Raw genomic sequence first — 19,619 nt, 5'->3', positions numbered from 1 at the left:
TTTCACTGACCATGCATTGCCCTTTTTCATTCCTATATCATGACCTTGTATCCAAGAACTTTAAAAGTATTTCTCTAAACCATTTAAGCACCTCATTCACACATGACTGCATCCCTACATTAATTGCACTCCCATCTAAACTTTCAGTTACCTTCCTTTTATACTCCTCCCTCAATTGTCAACACTTTTACCTCTCCATTCTTCCTGACACATTATCTCCACTTCTCCCTGATCCTCATCCCCACAAGAAATATGAAATGGTCAGGAGTCTCCAAAGAATCCTCTCACAGCTTTCTCAATCTTTCATCCACCACCACATAGTTAATCAAAGCCTTTCATTCTCTTCCATCATTCCTCATCCATATATACCTGCAGATCAACTTGTGCTGAAAGAAAGTGTTTGCAAGGAATAAACCCCTCACAGCATAGACATCACAAGATAACTTCCATACTCATTTACTCCAGGCACTCCCAATTTACTAATTATCTCAACAATTTTATCACATCCCACTTTCACATCTATATCATCCAGTACAATAAATCCATCTGTTCTAGCAGAAAAAAAAGATATCCGGGCCTTACTACTGCTTGGATAGGATTGCTATCATCAAAGAATTTAACTAACATGGTAAATAAGTATTCATCTGGCTCTTGCTTAACACTAGGGATGTAAGGGAGAGCTTTATTAACGAGATCCCCACAATATACGAGGAGCTTTGGATTACATGTAGCTTTGACTAGTGAGAAAGTAGCAGCTCAAGAACTGAGTGAAAACCCTAAGGTAAATTAGTGTCAGCCTTCCATAACCAGCATGCAGGAGAAAGCATGAATATGTTTAATGACACTAGACAACCAAGAATGGTACAAAATTCACAATCAAAGGTACTTCAAAAAAGCATGCTTTTCTGTGTAAATGCTTTTCTTTATATAAAAAGCATAGCAGGGCAAGGGGTTTATTGAATTTTTCTACCCATGGGGTGCCTGTGGCCCCTCAGTGCATCATGGCACACCAGTGTTTGAGATATGGGACTCCTGGATGAAATGGGCCAACTCCTGGATGAAATGGGCCAAGTGACTGGACCTACCCACCATGACTTGGAGTGATCGTCATATACATGTTGCTCCCAACACATACTGTAGTCTCTATGCAAAAGAAATCCTATTTCCCCTTCAGGATCAAGACAAGGGAGCTCCTTGTCTAACAAAATGCCAGTGAAGTTCAGTCAGACAAAATCAACAAAGCACTGGCTTGGCTAATTGATGTCTGACCATGGGCTGCAAAACCATGGAGTTTGAATCAGTGTCATTACTCTGGAACAACACCATTCTAGTCTCTGCCTCTCTATGTTTCCCTATAAAGGACCCACATATTGAAAGCATCCACAGAAAAGAAAAAACTCAAAATCAGAGAGATAAACAAAGAAGGAAGGAAGAAAATGTCACCATCTGCTCAAAAAAGGTAACTACTTATATATGTGGTAACTGCAATAAATTTACTTTATACAAATTAATCAAACTTCATAATATTGAGTCCTCAGAGACTGAACAAGCAGGTGGGTGAAAGGCATGCACAGAAAGTAGAGGATCAGAGCAATGAGGTATACAGGGGACAATGCACTGTCAACAGACGGGGGGAAACCATGGAAAGGTCCGAGAGGCCTTGTGGATAGGAGGCTGTGGTGTCTGTGCATTACACATGAAAGTTACAGAATGGATGTGAGCAAATGAAGCCTTTTCTTTTCTGTTCTTGGTGCTACCTCAATAATGTGGGAAATGGCAAACATTAGGTAGGAGCCTCTACGAACACAACACTAGACTTACCCTCTGCCAGTGGCTTGTTTTGGGTGAGGCACTGAAGGCTCAGAAAAGGCACTCAAGTTCTCTGGTTATGGAGACTCTATTGCAGTGGCCACTCCTTTAAATTAGTTCCAATTGGAACAGGTGTCAGATATATATATTGATATGGGTAAAACCGAAAGTGGATGGAGAGAGAGGGGTGATTATTGGTTCATGCACCTGGTCATGAGAAGAAAGATCATGAGAGACAAATGTTTTGGGAGCAGCTGAGTGAGTGTGTTAGTAGTTTTGATGTACAAGAATGGGTTATAGTGATGGATGATTTGAATGCAAAGGTGAGTAATGTGACAGTTGAGGGAATAATTGGTGTACATGAGGTGTTCAGCGTGCAAATGGAAATGGTGAAGAGCTTGTAGATTTGTGCACTGAAAAAGGACTGGTGATTGGGAATACCTGGTTAAAAAGAGAGATATACATAAGTATACATATGTAAGTAGGAGAGATGGTCAGAGAGCATTATTTGATTACGCGTTAATTGATAGGCATGCGAGAGAGGGACTTCTGGATGTTAATGTGCTGAGAGGTGCAACTGGAGGGATGTCTGATCATTATTTTGTGGAGGCAAAGGTGAAGATTTGCAGAGGTTTTCAGAAAAGAAGAAAAGAGTGCTGCGGTGAAGAGAGTGGTGAGAGTAAGTGAGCTTGGGAAGGACACTTGTGTGAGGAAGTACCAGGAGAGACTTAGTACGGAATAGAAAAAGGTGAGAACAAAGGACATAAGGGGAGTGGGGGAGGAATGGGATGTATCTAGGGAAGCAGTGATGGCTTGCACAAAAGATGCTTGTGGCACGAGAAGCGTGGGAGGTGGGCAAATTAGAAAGGGTAGTGAGAAGTGGGATGAAGAAGTAAAATTATTAGTGAAAGGGAAGAGAGAGGCATTTGGATGATTTTTGCAGGGAAATAATGCAAATGACTGGGAGATGTATAAAAGAACGAGGCAGGAGGTCAAGAGAAAGGTGCAAGAGGTGAAAAAGAGGGCAAATGAGAGTTGGGGCAAGAGAGTATCATGAAATTTTAGGGAGAAAAAAAGATGTTTTGGAAGGAGGTAAATAAAGTGCGTAAGACAAAGGGAACAAATGGGAACATCAGTGAAGGCGGATAATGGGGAGGTGATAACAAGTAGTGGTGATGTGAGAAGGAGATGGAGTGAGTATTTTGAAGGTTTGTTGAATGTGTCTGATGATAGAGTGGCAGATATAGGGGGTTTTGGTCAAGGTGGTGTGCAAAGTGAGAGGGTTAGAGAGAATGATTTGGTAAACAGAGAAGAGGTAGTAAAAGCTTTGCGGAAGATGAAAGCTGGCAAGGCAGCGGGTTTGGATGGTATTGCAGTGGAATTTATCAAAAAAAGGAGGTGACTGTGTTGTTGACTGGTTGGTAAGGTTATCTAATGTATGTATGACTCATGGTGAGGTGCCTGAGGATTGGAGGAATGCTTGCATAGTGCCACTGTACAAGGGTAAAGGGGATAAAGGTGGGTGTTCAAATTACAAAGATATAAGTTTGTTGAGTATTCCTGGGAAATTATATGGGAGGGTATTGATTGAGAGGGTGAAGACATGTATAGAGCATCAGATTGGGGAAGAGCAGTGTGGTTTCAAAAGTGGTAGAGGATGTAAGGGTCAGGTGTTTGCTTTGAAGAATGTATGTGAGAAATATTTAGAAAAGCAAATGGATTTGTATGTAGCATTTATGGATCTGAAGAAGGCATATGATAGAGTTGACAGAGATGCTCTGTGGAAGGTATCAAGAATATATGGTGTGGGGGGGCAAGTTGATAGAAGCAGTAAAAAGTTTTTATTGAGGATGTAAGGCATGTGTACAAGTAGGAAGAGAGGAGAGTGAGAGAGTGAGTTTGGTAAAGTGTGTGAAAGAAGAAAGCTGAAGGTTGGTAAGTACAATAGGGTTGAGGGACAAGACAATTGGGAGGCAAGTTTGAATGGAGAAAAACTGGAGGAAATGAAGTGTTTTAGATGTCTCGGAGTGGATTTGGCAGCGGATGGAACCATGGAAGCGGAAGTGAGTCATAGTGTGGGGGAGGGGGCGAAAGTTCTGGGAGTGTTGAAAAATGTGAGGAAGGCAAGAATGTTATCTCAGAAAGCAAAAATGAGTATGTCTGAAGGAATAGTGGTTCCAAGAATGTTATATGGTTGCAAGGCATGGGCTATTGATAGAGTTGCTTGGAGGAGGGTGGATGTGCTGGAAGTGAGATGACTGAGAACAATATGTGCTGTGGGGTGGTTTGATCAAGTAAGTAATGAAAGGGTAGGAGAGATGTGTGGTAATAGAAAGAGAGTTGTTGAGAGAGCAGAAGAGGGTGTTTTGAAATGGTTTGGTCACATGAAGAGAATTAGTGAGGAAAGATTGACAAAGAGGATATATGAGTCAGAGGTGGAGAAAACGAGAAGTGGGAGATGAAATTGGAGGTAGAAAGATGGAGTGAAAAAGATTTTGAGTGATCGGGGCCTGAACATGCAGGAGGGTGAAAGGCGTGCAAGGAATAGAGTAAATTGGAACGATGTGGTATACTGGGGTCAATGTGCTGTCAATGGATTGAACCAGGGCATGTGAATCATCTGGGGTAAACAGTGGAAAGTTTTGTGGGGCCTGGATGTGGAAAGGGAGCTGGGGTTTCAGTGCATTATACATGACAGCTAGAGACTGAGTGTGAACGAATGTGGCTTTTGTTGTCTTTTCCTAGTGCTACCTCGCGCACATGCGTGGGGAGGGGGTTGTCATTTCATGTGTGGCGGGATGGCGACGGGAATGAATAAGGGCAGACAGTATGAATTATGTACATGTGTATATATGTATATGTCTGTGTGTGTGTATATATATATGCATACATTGAGATGTATAGGTATGTAAATGTGCGTGTCTGGACGTGTATGTATATATAAAAGTGTATGTAGGTGGGTTGGGCCATTCTTTCATCTGTTTCCTTGAGCTACCTCGCTAATGCGGGAGACAGCGACAAAGTACAATACAAAATAAATAACATTTTGTCCATCTTTCCTCACTCATTCTCTCCATGTGACCAAACCATTTCAAAACACCCTCTTCTGCTCTCTCAACCACACTCTTTACCACCACACGTCTCTCTTACCCTTTCATTACTTACTCAATCAAACCACCTCACACCACATATTGTCCTCAAACATCTCATTTCCAGCACATCCACCTTCCTCCGCACAACTCTATCTATAGCCTATGCCTCGCAACCATATAACATTGTTGGAACCACTATTCCTTCAAACATACCCATTTTTGCTTTCTAAGATAACGTTCTCGACTTCCACACATTTTTCAAAGCTCCCAGAATTTTCACCCACTTCCCCACCCTATGATTCACTTCCACTTCCATGGTTCCCAGATATCTAAAACATTTCACTTCCTCCAGTTTTTCTCCATTCAAACTTACCTCCCAATTAACTTGTCCCTCAACCCTACTGTATCTAATAACCTTGCTCTTATTCACATTTACTCTCAGCTTTCTTCTTTCACATACTTTACCAAACTCAGTCACCAGCTGCAGCTTCTCACCCAAATCAGCCACCAGTGCTGTATCATCACCGAACAACAGCTGACTCACTTCCCAAGCTCTCTCATCCACAACAGACTGCATACTTGCCCCTCTTTCCAAAACTCTTGCACTCACCTCTAACAACCCCATCCATAAACAAATTAAACAACCATGGAGACATCAACACCCCATGCCACAAACCAACATTCACTGAGAACCAATCACTTTCCTCTCTTCCTACACGTACACATGCCTTACATCCTCGATAAAAACTTTTCACTGCTTCTAACAACATGCCTCCCACACCATATATTCCTCACGCATCGTAGAAGGCGACTAAAGGAGACAGGAGCGGGGGGCTAAAAACCCTCCCCTCCTTGTATTTTAACTTTCTAAAAGGGGAAACAGAAAAATAAATAAATATATAGATATATAGATAGATAGATAGATAAAAAAAATTTTTTTTTTTTTGCTTTGTCGCTGTCTCCCGCATTTGCTGGCTAAGTCAGAGAAGAATAGTTTGCCATAAGAAGGTGAAAAAAGCCAGGATGAAAAGAAGGCTGGACAACACATTAATTATATACATCCCATGGTTCTGAAATTTATGTAGCAGGATGATATGAATGGGCAGAGGATAATGACTTTATTACCAATTAAATGTTAATGAAAATTGGTGGGTGGATTTAGGCTATGCCACAGGCCACTTCCATCAAATAGGCAGTTAGAAAAGGGTGAGAGGCATTTACCTCACCAGAAGGCAGGATGGTGAAAAATGTATGTAACCCCCTATAGATCCAAGAAGTTCTCTAAAGGCTTGCAAATAATCAGGGTAACTGGGTTGAGAGCAAACAGTGAATCAATAAACAATACATAAAAGAGTAAAAGCAAAAAGGGAGGAACTGCCTTTTTATCTATTTGATGAGAGGGCAAAGAATGGTATGGGAACTACAATGAAGCATCAGAAAGACCAAACTAATAAGCTGAATGAATCTTAGATGGAGAGAAACAGTTTAGAGACACAGATAGCCAGATGTATAACACTCTAATGAATAAAATAGTATCTTACAGTTGTGGGACAGGAGTTTCCTGAGGTACCAAGATTCCCAAATCTTTCACCTCATATGACTTCCCTGAGTGTGATGAAGTGACAAAATCACCCTTTTTTAATGCGCCATCAACGACCAATATCATGCACACGACCCCCTGAAAGAAAAAAAAAAGGCTGTATAAAATAGATCATAAATTCCATTAAAACAATAACTGTGATACTCGATCAATAACAAAGATTATAAGATAAAATTCAAGATTTTGATCCAAAATGACAAAGCATTAGTATATTGCAACATAAGGGTAATAATGCTTGCATAAACTGTAAAGTATCAAGTCATGAACATATACCTACCAGTTTTTCTATTTCATCAATCCATCTATCTATATCCTATACTTATATTTTATTTATTTTGCTTTGTCGCTGTCTCCCACGTTAACGAGGTAGTGCAAGGAAACAAACGAAAGAATGGCCCAACCCACCCACATACACATGTATATACATACACATCCACACACGCAAATATACATACCTATACATCTCAACGTATACATATACATACACACACAGACATGTACATACATACACATGTACATAATTCATACTGTCTGCCCTTATTCATTCCCATCACCACCTTGCCACATATGAAATAACAATCCTCTTCCTCCTCATGTGTGCGAGGTAGTGCTAGGAAAAGACAACAAAGGCCACATTTGTTCACACTTAGTCTCTAGCTGTCATGTAATAATGCACCAAAACCACAGCTCCCTTTCCACATCCAGGCCCCACAGAACTTTCCATGGTTTACCCCAGACGATTCACATGCCCTGGTTCAATCCATTGAAAGCACGTCGACCCCAGTATACCACATCGTTCCAATTCACTCTATTCCTTGCACGCCTTTCACCCTCCTGCATGTTCAGGCCCCGATCACTCAAAATCTTTTTCACTCCATCTTTCCACCTCCAATTTGGTCTCCCACTTCTCCTCGTTCCCTCCATCTCTGACACATATATCCTCTTTGTCAATCGTTCCTCACTCATTCTCTCCATGTGACCCAACCATTTCAAAACACCCTCTTCTGCTCTCTCAACCACATTCTTTTTATTACCACACATCTCTCTTACCTTATTATTACTTACTCGATCAAACCACCTCACACCACATATTGTCCTCAAACATCTTATTTCCAGCACATCCACCCTCCTCTGCACAACTCTATCCATAGCCCATGCCTCACAACCATATAACATTGTTGGAACCATTATTCCTTCAAACATACCCATTTTTCTTTCCAAGATAACGTTCTTGACTTCCACACTTTCTTCAACGCTTCCAGAATTTTTGCCCCTTCCCCACCTTACGATTCACTTCCGCTTCCATGGTTCCATCTGTGGCCAAATCCACTCCCAGATATCTAAAACACTTCACTTCCTCCAGTTTTTTCTCTATTCAAACTTACCTCTCAACTGACTTGACCCTCAAACCTACTGTACCTAATAACCTTTATATTTACTCTCAGCTTTTTTCTTTCACACACTTTACCAAACTCAGTCACTAGCTTCTGCAGTTTCTCACATGAATCAGCCATAAGTACTGAATCATCAGCGAACAACAACTGACTCACTTCCCAAGCTTTCTCATCCACAACAGACTGCATACTTGCCCCTCTTTCCAAAACTCTTCCATTCACCTCCCTAACAACCCCATCCAGAAACAAATCAAATAACCATGGAGACATCACACACCCCTTCCACAAACCTACATTCACTGAGAACCAAACACTTTCCTCTCTTCCTACACATACACATGCCTTACATCCTCAATAAAAACTTTTCACTGCTTCTAACAACTTGCCTCCCACACCATATATTCTGAATACCTTCCACAGAGCATCTCTATCAACTCTATCATATGCCTTCTCCAGATCCATAAATGCTACATACAAATCCATTTGCTTTTCTAAGTATTTCTCACATACATTCTTCAAAGCAAACACCTGATCCACACATCCTCTACCACTTCTGAAACCACACTGCTCTTCCCTAATCTGATGCTCTGTACATGCCTTCACCCTCTCAATCAATACCCTCCCATATAATTTACCAGGAATACTCAACAAACTTATACCTCTGTAATTTGAGCACTCACTTTTATCCCCTTTACCTTTGTACAATGGCACTATGCAAGCATTCCGCCAATCCTAAGGTACCTCACCATGAATCATACATACATTCAATAACCTCTCCAACCAGTCAACAATACAGTCACCCCCTTTTTCAATAAATTCCACAGCAATACCATCCAAACCTGCTGCCTTGCCGGCTTTCATCTTCCGCAAAGCTTTTACTACCTCTTCTCTGTTTACCAAATCATCCTCCCTAACCTTCTCACTTTGCACACCACCTCGACCAAAACACCCTATATCTGCCACTCTATCATCAAATTCAACAAACCTTCAAAATACTCACTCCATCTCCTTCTCACATCACCATTACTTGTTATCACCTCCCCATTAGCCCCCTTCACTGATGTTCCCATTTGTTCCCTCACCTTACGCACTTTATTTACCTCCTTCCAAAACATCTTTTTTTTTTTTTTTTTTTTTTTTTTATACTTTGTCGCTGTCTCCCGCGTTTGCGAGGTAGCGCGAGGAAACAGACGAAAGAAATGGCCCAACCCCCATACACACGTACATACACACGTCCACACACGCAAATATACATACCTACACAGCTTTCCATGGTTTACCCCAGACGCTTCACATGCCTTGATTCAATCCACTGACAGCACGTCAACCCCTGTATACCACATCGCTCCAATTCACTCTATTCCTTGCCCTCCTTTCACCCTCCTGCATGTTCAGGCCCCGATCACACAAAATCTTTTTCACTCCATCTTTCCACCTCCAATTTGGTCTCCCTCTTCTCCTCGTTCCCTCCACCTCCGACACATATATCCTCTTGGTCAATCTTTCCTCACTCATTCTCTCCATGTGCCCAAACCATTTCAAAACACCCTCTTCTGCTCTCTCAACCACGCTCTTTTTATTTCCACACATCTCTCTTACCCTTACGTTACTTACTCGATCAAACCACCTCACACCACACATTGTCCTCAAACATCTCATTTCCAGCACATCCATCCTCCTGCGCACAACTCTATCCATAGCCCACGCCTCGCAACCATACAACATTGTTGGAACCACTATTCCTTCAAACATACCCATTTTTGCTTTCCGAGATAATGTTCTCGACTTCCACACATTTTTCAAGGCTCCCAAAATTTTCGCCCCCTCCCCCACCCTATGATCCACTTCCGCTTCCATGGTTCCATCCGCTGACAGATCCACTCCCAGATATCTAAAACACTTCACTTCCTCCAGTTTTTCTCCATTCAAACTCACCTCCCAATTGACTTGACCCTCAACCCTACTGTACCTAATAACCTTGCTCTTATTCACATTTACTCTTAACTTTCTTCTTCCACACACTTTACCAAACTCAGTCACCAGCTTCTGCAGTTTCTCACATGAATCAGCCACCAGCGCTGTATCATTTAAAATTAAATGATACTCTCTCACCCCAACTCTCATTTGCCCTCTTTTTCACCTCTTGCACCTTTCTCTTGACTCCTGCCTCTTTCTTTTATACATCTCCCACTCTTTTGCATTATTTCCCTGCAAAAATCATCCAAATGCCTCTCTCTACTCTTTCACTAATAATCTTACTTCTTCATCCCACCACTCACTACCCTTTCTAATCTGCCCACCTCCCTTGCTTCTCATGCCATAAGCACCTTTTGCGCAAGCCATCCCTGCTTCCCTAAATACATCCCATTCCTCCCTCACTCCCCTTACCTCCTTTGTTCTCACCTTTTTCCATTCTGCACTCAGTCTCTCCTGGTACTTCCCCAAACAAGTCTCCTTCTCAAGCTCACTTACTCTCACCACTCTTTTCACCCCAACAATCTCTCTTCTTTTCTGAAAACCTCTACAAATCTTCACCTTCGCCTCCACCAGACAATGATCAGACATCCCTTCAGTTGCACCTCTCAGCACATTAACATCCAAAAGTCTCTGTTTTGTGCGCCTATCAATTAACATGTAATCCAATAACGCTCTCTGGCCATCTCTCCTACTTACATACATATACTTATGTATATCTCTCTTTTTAAACCAGGTATTCCCAATCACCAGTCCTTTTTCAGCACATAAATCTACAAGCTCTTCACCATTTCCATTTACAACACTGAACACCCCATGTACACCAATTATTCCCTCAACTGCTGCATTACTCACCTTTGCATTCAAATCACCCATCACTATAGCCCAGTCTCATGCATCAAAACTACTAACACACTCACTCAGCTTATCCCAAAACACTTGCCTCTCATGATCTTTCTTCTCATGCCCAGTTGCATATGCACCAATAATCACCCATCTCTCTCCATCAACTTTCAGTTTAACCCACATCAATCTAGAGTTTACTTTCTTACACTCTATCACATACTCCCACCACTCCTGTTTCAGGCATAGTGCTACTCCTTCCCTTGCCCTAGTTCTCTTACCAACCCCTGCCTTTACTCCAAAGACATTCCCAAACCACTCTTCCCCTTTACCCTTGAGCTTCGTTTCACTCAGAGCCAAAACATCCAGGTTCCTTTATTCAAATACACTACCTATCTCTCCTTTTTTTTCACCTTGGTTACATCCACACACATTTAGACACCCCAATCTGAGCCTTCAAGGAGGATGAGCACTCCCCGTGTGACTCCTTCTTCTGTTTCCCCTTTTAGAAAGTTAAAATACAAGGATGGGAGGATTTCCAGCCCCCCGCTCCCATCCCCTTTAGTCGCCTTCTACGACACACGAGGAATGCATGGGAAGCATTCTTTCTCCCCTATCCCCAGGGATATATCTTTTATAAAAATGAAAAGAAAAATATCCTCCAACAAAAATACACAATTCTAACAAGAGTCTATTGGTGTCATCATCATGATACCTACATCTTTCAGACTTCATCATCATACTTTCACTTTACTTTGACCTTTTCGAACATCTACTTCCAATCACCTTACTTTGACACACAAATAAGAGAATAATGTTTTTCTCTAAAAAATAAGAAGTGGTGAAAGGACAAAAATATAATTTCAACTAAAGCGAGAAAGAAATGTTGTGTTATCAAGTTTGCATTGTGTATTGAGAGTAACTACCTATATGATAGTAAATATCTGAATAGCACTATGAGAAAGTTTTACACTCAAGGGAATCTTATTTCTCAAACTTTCCCTGAACTTACAAGTTCTTCCTCTGTACAATGTATGGTTATCAGTAAGCCCATTGCCACACAGCAGACAGCTTCGTGTGGAGATGTTACAAAATGGGTTAATGTGCTTGTAATTACCTATTGGTAATTATCCATTAGTACCATATAGAAAGGTAGCTCAACATTTGTGAGGACACATCTCTTGAACTTCTACTATTATGCAACTTTTTAAACTTTTGCATACTGCCAGGATTCACAGTTTCATCAATTAGCATATTCCATTCATTCACTACTCTTGATAGCAGTACTAAAAAGTACTTTACAGTTTTCTCTAACAAGTATCTTGCTTGGTTTCTTATTACAAGCTCTGGTTGCTCCATCTTTGTATCTTTTAAAGATTGTTTTGCTATCAACATCATCATACTGGTTTAGAAACTTGAGGGCTTTGGTCAGGTCTTCCCTTGCTCTTCTCTTTACCAAGGCAGGCAAATTCAAGGCCATAAAACTCTCATTGTAACTCAACTCTCTTTTTTCAAGTGAAAATCTAAATAACCTTTTTGCACAGATTTGTACATAATGAAAAATTATAAATTTAAGAAACTACCCAAAGAAGAATTTCTAAAGAAAATTGAACCAGCCAGTATGTATGATGAAATACAATATCATAATAAAACACATTCCTTTTATTCATACAAACTGTAACATCATAATATCTCAAATAGCCATTCTTTGTAATCTTAGAAAGAAATATCTATACTACATGGGTCTGATACTCCCTGATTTTCTTAAAATGGATTAGAAAGAATGTATGTATTGGTACACCACCGAGCTTCCGGCAACTGATGATTCAGCACCCCCTTTAGTCTGGACAAAATCATGTGAGGGAACTTGAAATTACCACAGCCACCAGACTAGTTTACTGGGTGGCCACAGATAGCGTTGTGTGTAAGGCATGCTTATTTACATTACACACTTATTTACATTACACTGCACTCGCTGGTGGTGATACCGCAATTCTGAGATTCTTAGCTTAATTTGCTTAAATGTAACCCCAGCTATGGCTTCTAAGACATATGAGAGAGTCAGTTGTGGTGTCAAACGTAAACACCAGTCCATATCAATCCAAGATAAAGTAGAACTGTTGAAAAAATGGACCATGGTGTTTGGTTGTGTAAGATGTGTGATATCTACAGTATTGGTTCATCAACTGTTTATGATTTAAAACAAAGGGAGAAAATATCGAAATTCTATGCAGACAGCGATTCCAAGAAGCAAATGACGATTAGAAAAACTATGAAAGATGGTAAGAGTACTAAGCACGATCAAGTGATGATGGAACGGTTTCGACAGCATTGGAGTGATAGAGTGGACTTGTCAGGTAGCATGATAATGGACCAGGCTAAGTTGTTCCATAAAGAACTTAAATCACAACATGACCGTGACTATAGTGAAGGATGGCTTCAAACATTCAAGAAGCATCATGGAATTTCCATGAATAAAGTGTGCGGAGAAAAGTGGTCTGTAAACCACAAAGGAGCTGCCGAGTACGTGGACGAATTTGCAAACTTGTACCTGATGAGCACCTCAGTCCTGAGCAGGTGTATAATGCATACAAAACTGCATTATTCTGGTGATGCACACCTAGGAAAACACTAACAACAGAAGATGAAGAAGACCCCACAAGATTCAAGCAGAGGCATATCTAGGGGAAACAGCGCCTATGACAAGCATTGAAAAAATTGTGCCCCTGTCCAAACATTTGACACCAAAATTTTCTACTTTTATTACCTCCGCTAAGGAGATTATGTTTTCACCGGTGTTTGTTTGTTTGTCTGTGAGCAACTTTCAACAGAAGATGTGAACAAATTTTCAAGGAAAGTCAGAAATGACACAAGGACCAATTGATTAGATTTTGGGAGTGATCCGAATCACTGTCTGGATCCAGGATGCCATTATGGAAATATCAATTTTTGTGAATAACTATTGAACTAATAATGATATCAATATGATTCCAAATGCCAAAGATATATTTTCATGGTCAAGAAATCTAAATCTTTAAGATCCGAATCATTGTCTGGATCCAAGACGCCATTATGCCACTGGCACCCACCTTCAGGTGAAACCTAAGGCACCTGCCCTACTTGCCATATCCTAGATACGCCACTGGAATCAATCTTAGGACAGACTTACCATCTTTGGGTGCTCAAACATTTAATATTTGTTTAATCTAAATTTCTAGCAGTCCATGGTATACTTTAGACACATGGAAGATGTATAATTAGTGGGTTAGTGAGTTGATGAATCATTATTACATGACCACGGTTGGTCCGGCAAAATGGTTAATCCGACAAGGCTTTGGAACCAAGAGTGCCAGAAAATCAGTGGTGTACCTGTATTACAGCAAATACAGGAACAAGATATGAAGACTAAATAGTTCTTATTAATGCCAAAGTCATTTCTCTAAAGTTGAGGACACAGCAGTTACAAATTGTATATATTTGATTCCGTAATCATGTTTTGATAAAGAAGATGCACTTGTTGAAATTAGTGTGTTTTTCTTAGACAATTAGTGTGTTCTTCTAAGACTAAATAAATAGCACAGGTGAATATGCTTGTTTAGGAGGGGCATTCATTTTGTTACGATTACCATGGGAAAGTCATGTGTGACATTATCCTGAACTCTTATTGCTCGTAATTTAACATAAAAATGATTGATTAATCTTTATTATACTTGATCGCCATTTCCCGCGTTAGTAAAAGGGCACCAGAAAGCAGATGAAGACAGACCCATCCACTCACACATATAAACACATAATAGCATATACAAATAAATATATCCTCTTTGTCAACCATTCCTCACTCATTCTTTCTATATGTTCAAACCATTTCCACACATCCTCTTCTGCTCTCTCAACCACACTCATTTTATTACCACACATCTCTCTTACCCTTTCTTTACTTAATCAAACCACCTCACACTATATATTGTCCCAAAACATTTCATTTCCATCACATCCACCCTCCTCCGTACAACCCTATCTATAGACCAGGCCTTGTAACCATATAATATTGTTGGAACTACTATTCCTTCAAATATACCCATTTTTGCTCCCAGAGATAATGTTCTCTATTTCCACATATTTATCACCCACAGAACCTTTGCCCCCCTCCTCCACTCTATGACTCATTTCCACTTCAATGGTTCCATTTGCTGCTCAGTCCACTCCCAGATATCTAAAACACTTCATTTCCTCCAATTTTTCTACATTCAAATTTACATCACAACTAATTTGTTCATCAACCCTGCTGAACCTAATAACCTTGCTCTTATTCAAATTTTCTCTCAACATACTCCTTTCACACACTTTTCCAAATTCAGGCACCAACTTCTTCAGTTTCTCACACAAATCAGCCACCAGTGCTGTATCATCGATGACCAACAAGCGACTAACTTCTCAGGCCCTTTCATCCCTAACAGAGTGCATACTCGCCCCTCACTCCAAAACACTTGCATTTACCTCCCAAACCACACCATCCTATAAACAAATTAACCATGGGAACATCACACATCCCTGCCAAAGATCCAGCTGTTTTTAAGTATTTCTCACATGTAACTTCAAAGTAAACACCTGATCCATAAATCATCGACCACTTCTGAATCCACACTACTCCTCCCCAATCTGATGCTCTGTAGATGCTTTCACCCTCTTTATCAATACCCTCCAATACAATTTTCCAGGAAAACTCAACAAACTTATGCCTCTGTAGTTTGAACATTCACCTTTATTCCCTTTGCCTTTGTACAATGGCATTATATGTGCAATCTGCCAATCCTCGGGCACTTCACCGTGATCCATACATACACTGAATATCCTTACCAACCAATCAAAAACACAGTCACACCCTTCTTAATAAATTCAACTGCAAGGCCATCCAAACCCACCACCTTACCAGATTTCATCTTTTGCAAGGCTTTCACCACCTTTTCTCTCTTCAACAAACCACTCTCCCTGAATCTCACACTTTGCACCATCCAGACTAAAACACCCTACATCTGCCACTCTATCATCAAACATTCAATAAACCTTCAAAATACTCACTCCATCTCCTCACTTCATCACTACCTGTTATCACTTCCTCCCCTGCCCCCTTCACCAGTGTCCCCATTTGTTCTGTTGTCTTATGCACATTATGTACCTCCTTCCAAAATATCATTTTATTCTCCATAAAGTTTAATGATACTCTCTTACCTCAACTCTCATTTGTCCTCTTTTCAACCCTTGCACCTTCGTCTTGACTTTCTGCCACTTTCTGTTATACATCTCCCAGTCATTAGCACTCCTTTCTTGCAAGTATCATCCAAATACCTCTTTTTTCTCTTCCATTAACAACTATACTTCTTCACTAGCTGCCCCTCTCATGACATTACTATCCAAATGTCTCTCTTTTACACTTCAATCAATTAACACATAATCTAATAATGTCCTTTGGCTATCTCTTCCACTCACATACACATACTTGCATTTATCTGTCTTTTTAAATCAGGTATTCCCAATCACCAGCCTTTTTTCAGCACAAAAATCTACAAACTGAGTGGATTTGGCAGCGGACAGAACCATGGAAGCGGAAATGAGTCAAAGGGTGGGGGAGGGGGCGAAAGTTCTGGGAGCAATGAAAAATGTGTGTAAGGCGAGAACATTATCTCGGAAAGCAAAAATGGGTATGTTCGAAGGAATAGTGGTTCCAACATTATTATATGGTTGCGAGACGTGGGCTATAGATAGAGTTGTGCAGAGGAGGGTGGCTGTGTTGGAAATGAGATGTTTGAGGACAATATGTGATGTGAGGTGGTTTGATGGAGTAAGTAATGAAAGGGTATGAGAGATGAGTGGTAATGAAAAGAGTATGGTTGAGAAAGCAAAAGAGGGTGTTTTGAAATGGTTTGGTCACATGGAGAGAATGAGTGAGGAAAGATTGGCAAAGAGGATACATGTGTCAGAGGTGGAGGGAACAAGAAGTGGCAGACCAAATTAGAGGTGGAAGGATGGAGTGAAAAAGATTTTGAGCGATCGGGGTCTGAACATGCAGGAGGGTGAAATGCATGCAAGGAATATAGTGAATTGGAACAATGTGCTATACCGGGGTCGATGTGCTGTCAATGGATTGAACTAGGGTACGTAAAGCGTCTGGGGTAAACCATTGAAAGTTTTGTGGGGCCTGGATGCGGAGAAGGAGCTTTGGTTTCAATGCATTATACATGACAGCTAGAGACTGAGTGTGAACGAATGTGGCCTTTGTTGTCTTTTCCTAGGGCTACCTCATGTGCATGTGGAGGGAGGAGGTTGTCATTTCATGTGTGGAGGGGTGGCGATGGGAATGAATAAAGGCAGAAAGTATGAATAGAGGGACAGGGATAGGGGAGAAAGACTTCCACGCATTCCGCACAGGCCATAAAAGGCGCCTAAAGGAGATGAGAAAGGGGATAGAAACCCTCCCCTCCTTATATTTTAACTTTCTAAAAGGGGAAACAGAAGGAGTCAAGCAGGGAGTGCTCAGCCTCCTTGAAGGCTCCGATTGAGATGTCTACATGTGTGTGGATGTAACTAAGATGAGAAAAAAGAAGAGATAGGTAATATGTTTAAGGAAAGGAACCTAGATGTTTTGGCTCTGAGTGAAACGAAGCTCAAGGGTAAAGGGGAAGAGTGGTTTGGGAATGTTTTGGGAAGTAAAGTCAGGGGTTGGTGAGAGGACAAGAGCAAGGGAAGGAGTAGCACTACTCCTGAAACAGAAGTGGTGGGAGTATGTGATGGAGTATCAAAAAGTAAACTCTAGAGTGATATGGGTAAAACTGAAAGTGGATGGAGAGAGATGGGTTATTATTGGTGCCTATGCACCTTGGCATGAGAAGAAAGATCATGAAAGGCAAGTGTTTTGGGAACAGCTGAGTGAGTGTGATAGTGGTTTTGATGGACAAGACTGGGTTATAAAGATGGATGATTTGAATGCAAATGTGAATAATGATGCAGTTGAGGGAATAATTGGTGTACATGGGGTGAGGAGCTTGTAGATTTCTGTGTTGAAAAAAGGACTGGTAACCGGGAATACCTAGTTTAAAAAGAGAGATATACATAAGTTGTTAGAAGCAGTGAAAAGTTTTTATCGAGGATGTAAGGCGTGTGTACGTGTAGGAAGAGAGGAAAGTGATTGGTTCTCAGTGAATGTAGGTTTGCGGCAGGGGTGTGTGATGTCTCCATGGTTGTTTAATTTGTTTATGGATGGGGTTGTTTGGGAGGTAAATGCAAGAGTCTTGGAAAGAGGGGCAAGTATGAAGTCTGTTGGGGATGAGAGAGCTTGGGAAGTGAGTCAGTTGTTGTTCGCTGATGATACAGCGCTGGTGGCGGATTCATGTGAGAAACTGCAGAAGCTGGTGACTGAGTTTGGTAAAGTGTGTGGAAGAAGAAAGTTAAGAGTAAATGTGAATAAGAGCAAGGTTATTAGGTACAGTAGGGTTGAGGGTCAAGTCAATTGGGAGGTGAGTTTGAATGGAGAAAAACTGGAGGAAGTGAAGTGTTTTAGATATCTGGGAGTGGATCTGTCAGCGGATGGAACCATGGAAGCGGAAGTGGATCATAGGGTGGGGGAGGGGGCGAAAATTTTGGGAGCCTTGAAAAATGTGTGGAAGTCGAGAACATTATCCCGGAAAGCAAAAATGGGTATGTTTGAAGGAATAGTAGTTCCAACAATGTTGTATGGTTGCGAGGTGTGGGCTATGGATAGAGTTGTGTGCAGGAGGATGGATGTGCTGGAAATGAGATGTTTGAGGACAATGTGTGGTGTGAGGTGGTTTGATCGAGTAAGTAACGTAAGGGTAAGAGAGATGTGTGGAAATAAAGAGAGCGTGGTTGAGAGAGCAGAAGAGGGTGTTTTGAAATGGTTTGGGCACATGGAGAGAATGAGTGAGGAAAGATTGACCAAGAGGATATATGTGTCGGAGGTGGAGGGAACGAGGAGAAGAGGGAGACCAAATTGGAGGTGGAAAGATGGAGTGAAAAGGATTTTGTGTGATCGGGGCCTGAACATGCAGGAGGGTGAAAGGAGGGCAAGGAATAGAGTGAATTGGAGCGATGTGGTATACCGGGGTTGACGTGCTGTCAATGGATTGAATCAAGGCATGTGAAGTGTCTGGGGTAAACCATGGAAAGCTGTGTAGGTATGTATATTTGCGTGTGTGGACGTATGTATATACATGTGTATGGGGGTGGGTTGGGCCATTTCTTTCGTCTGTTTCCTTGCGCTACCTCGCAAACGCGGGAGACAGCGACAAAGGAAAAAAAAAGAAAAATATATATACATATATATATACATATATATATATATATATATATATATATATATATATATATATATATATATATATATATATATATATATATATATATATGTATGTATATATATATATATATATATATATATATATATATATATATATATATATATATATATATATATATACACAGACATATACATATATACACGTGTACATAATTCATACTTGCTGCCTTTATTCATTCCTGCCGCCACCCCGCCACACATAAAATGACAACCCCCTCCCCTGGCATGTGCATGCGGTAGCGCTAGGAAAAGACAACAAAGGCCACATTTGTTCACACTCAGTCTCTAGCTGTCATGTATAATGCACTGAAACCACAGCCCCCTTTCCACATCCCGGCCCCAGAAAACTTTCCATGGTTTACCCCAGACACTTCACATTCCCTTGTTCAATCCATTGACAGCACGTCGACCTCGGTACACCACATCATTCCAATTGGCTTTATTCCTTGCATGCTTTTCACCCTCCTGCATGTTCAGGGCCCGATTGCTCAAAATCTTTTTCACTTCATCTATCCACCTCCAGTTTGGTCTCCCAC

General features: G+C 40.9%; 1 protein-coding gene across 2 annotated transcripts in view; it reads right to left on the bottom strand.

Annotated features, from left to right (window-relative positions):
• The window catches only part of LOC139747246 (translation factor GUF1, mitochondrial-like), a 324,019-nt gene that overhangs the window by 50,052 nt on the left and 254,348 nt on the right, over nucleotides 1-19,619 (bottom strand). For both annotated transcript variants that reach the window (XM_071659309.1, XM_071659310.1), the window contains exon 6: nucleotides 6,443-6,579. In XM_071659309.1, the coding sequence (XP_071515410.1) occupies nucleotides 6,443-6,579 (137 nt within the window). The remainder of the gene's footprint in view (nucleotides 1-6,442; nucleotides 6,580-19,619) is intronic.

This window comes from Panulirus ornatus, chromosome 68 (genome assembly GCF_036320965.1).
Source record: "Panulirus ornatus isolate Po-2019 chromosome 68, ASM3632096v1, whole genome shotgun sequence".
In the NCBI taxonomy this organism is placed as follows: domain Eukaryota; kingdom Metazoa; phylum Arthropoda; class Malacostraca; order Decapoda; family Palinuridae; genus Panulirus; species Panulirus ornatus.
The sequence above is the reverse complement of the archived record's forward strand: the minus strand, read 5'-3'. Positions and strand labels throughout refer to the sequence as shown.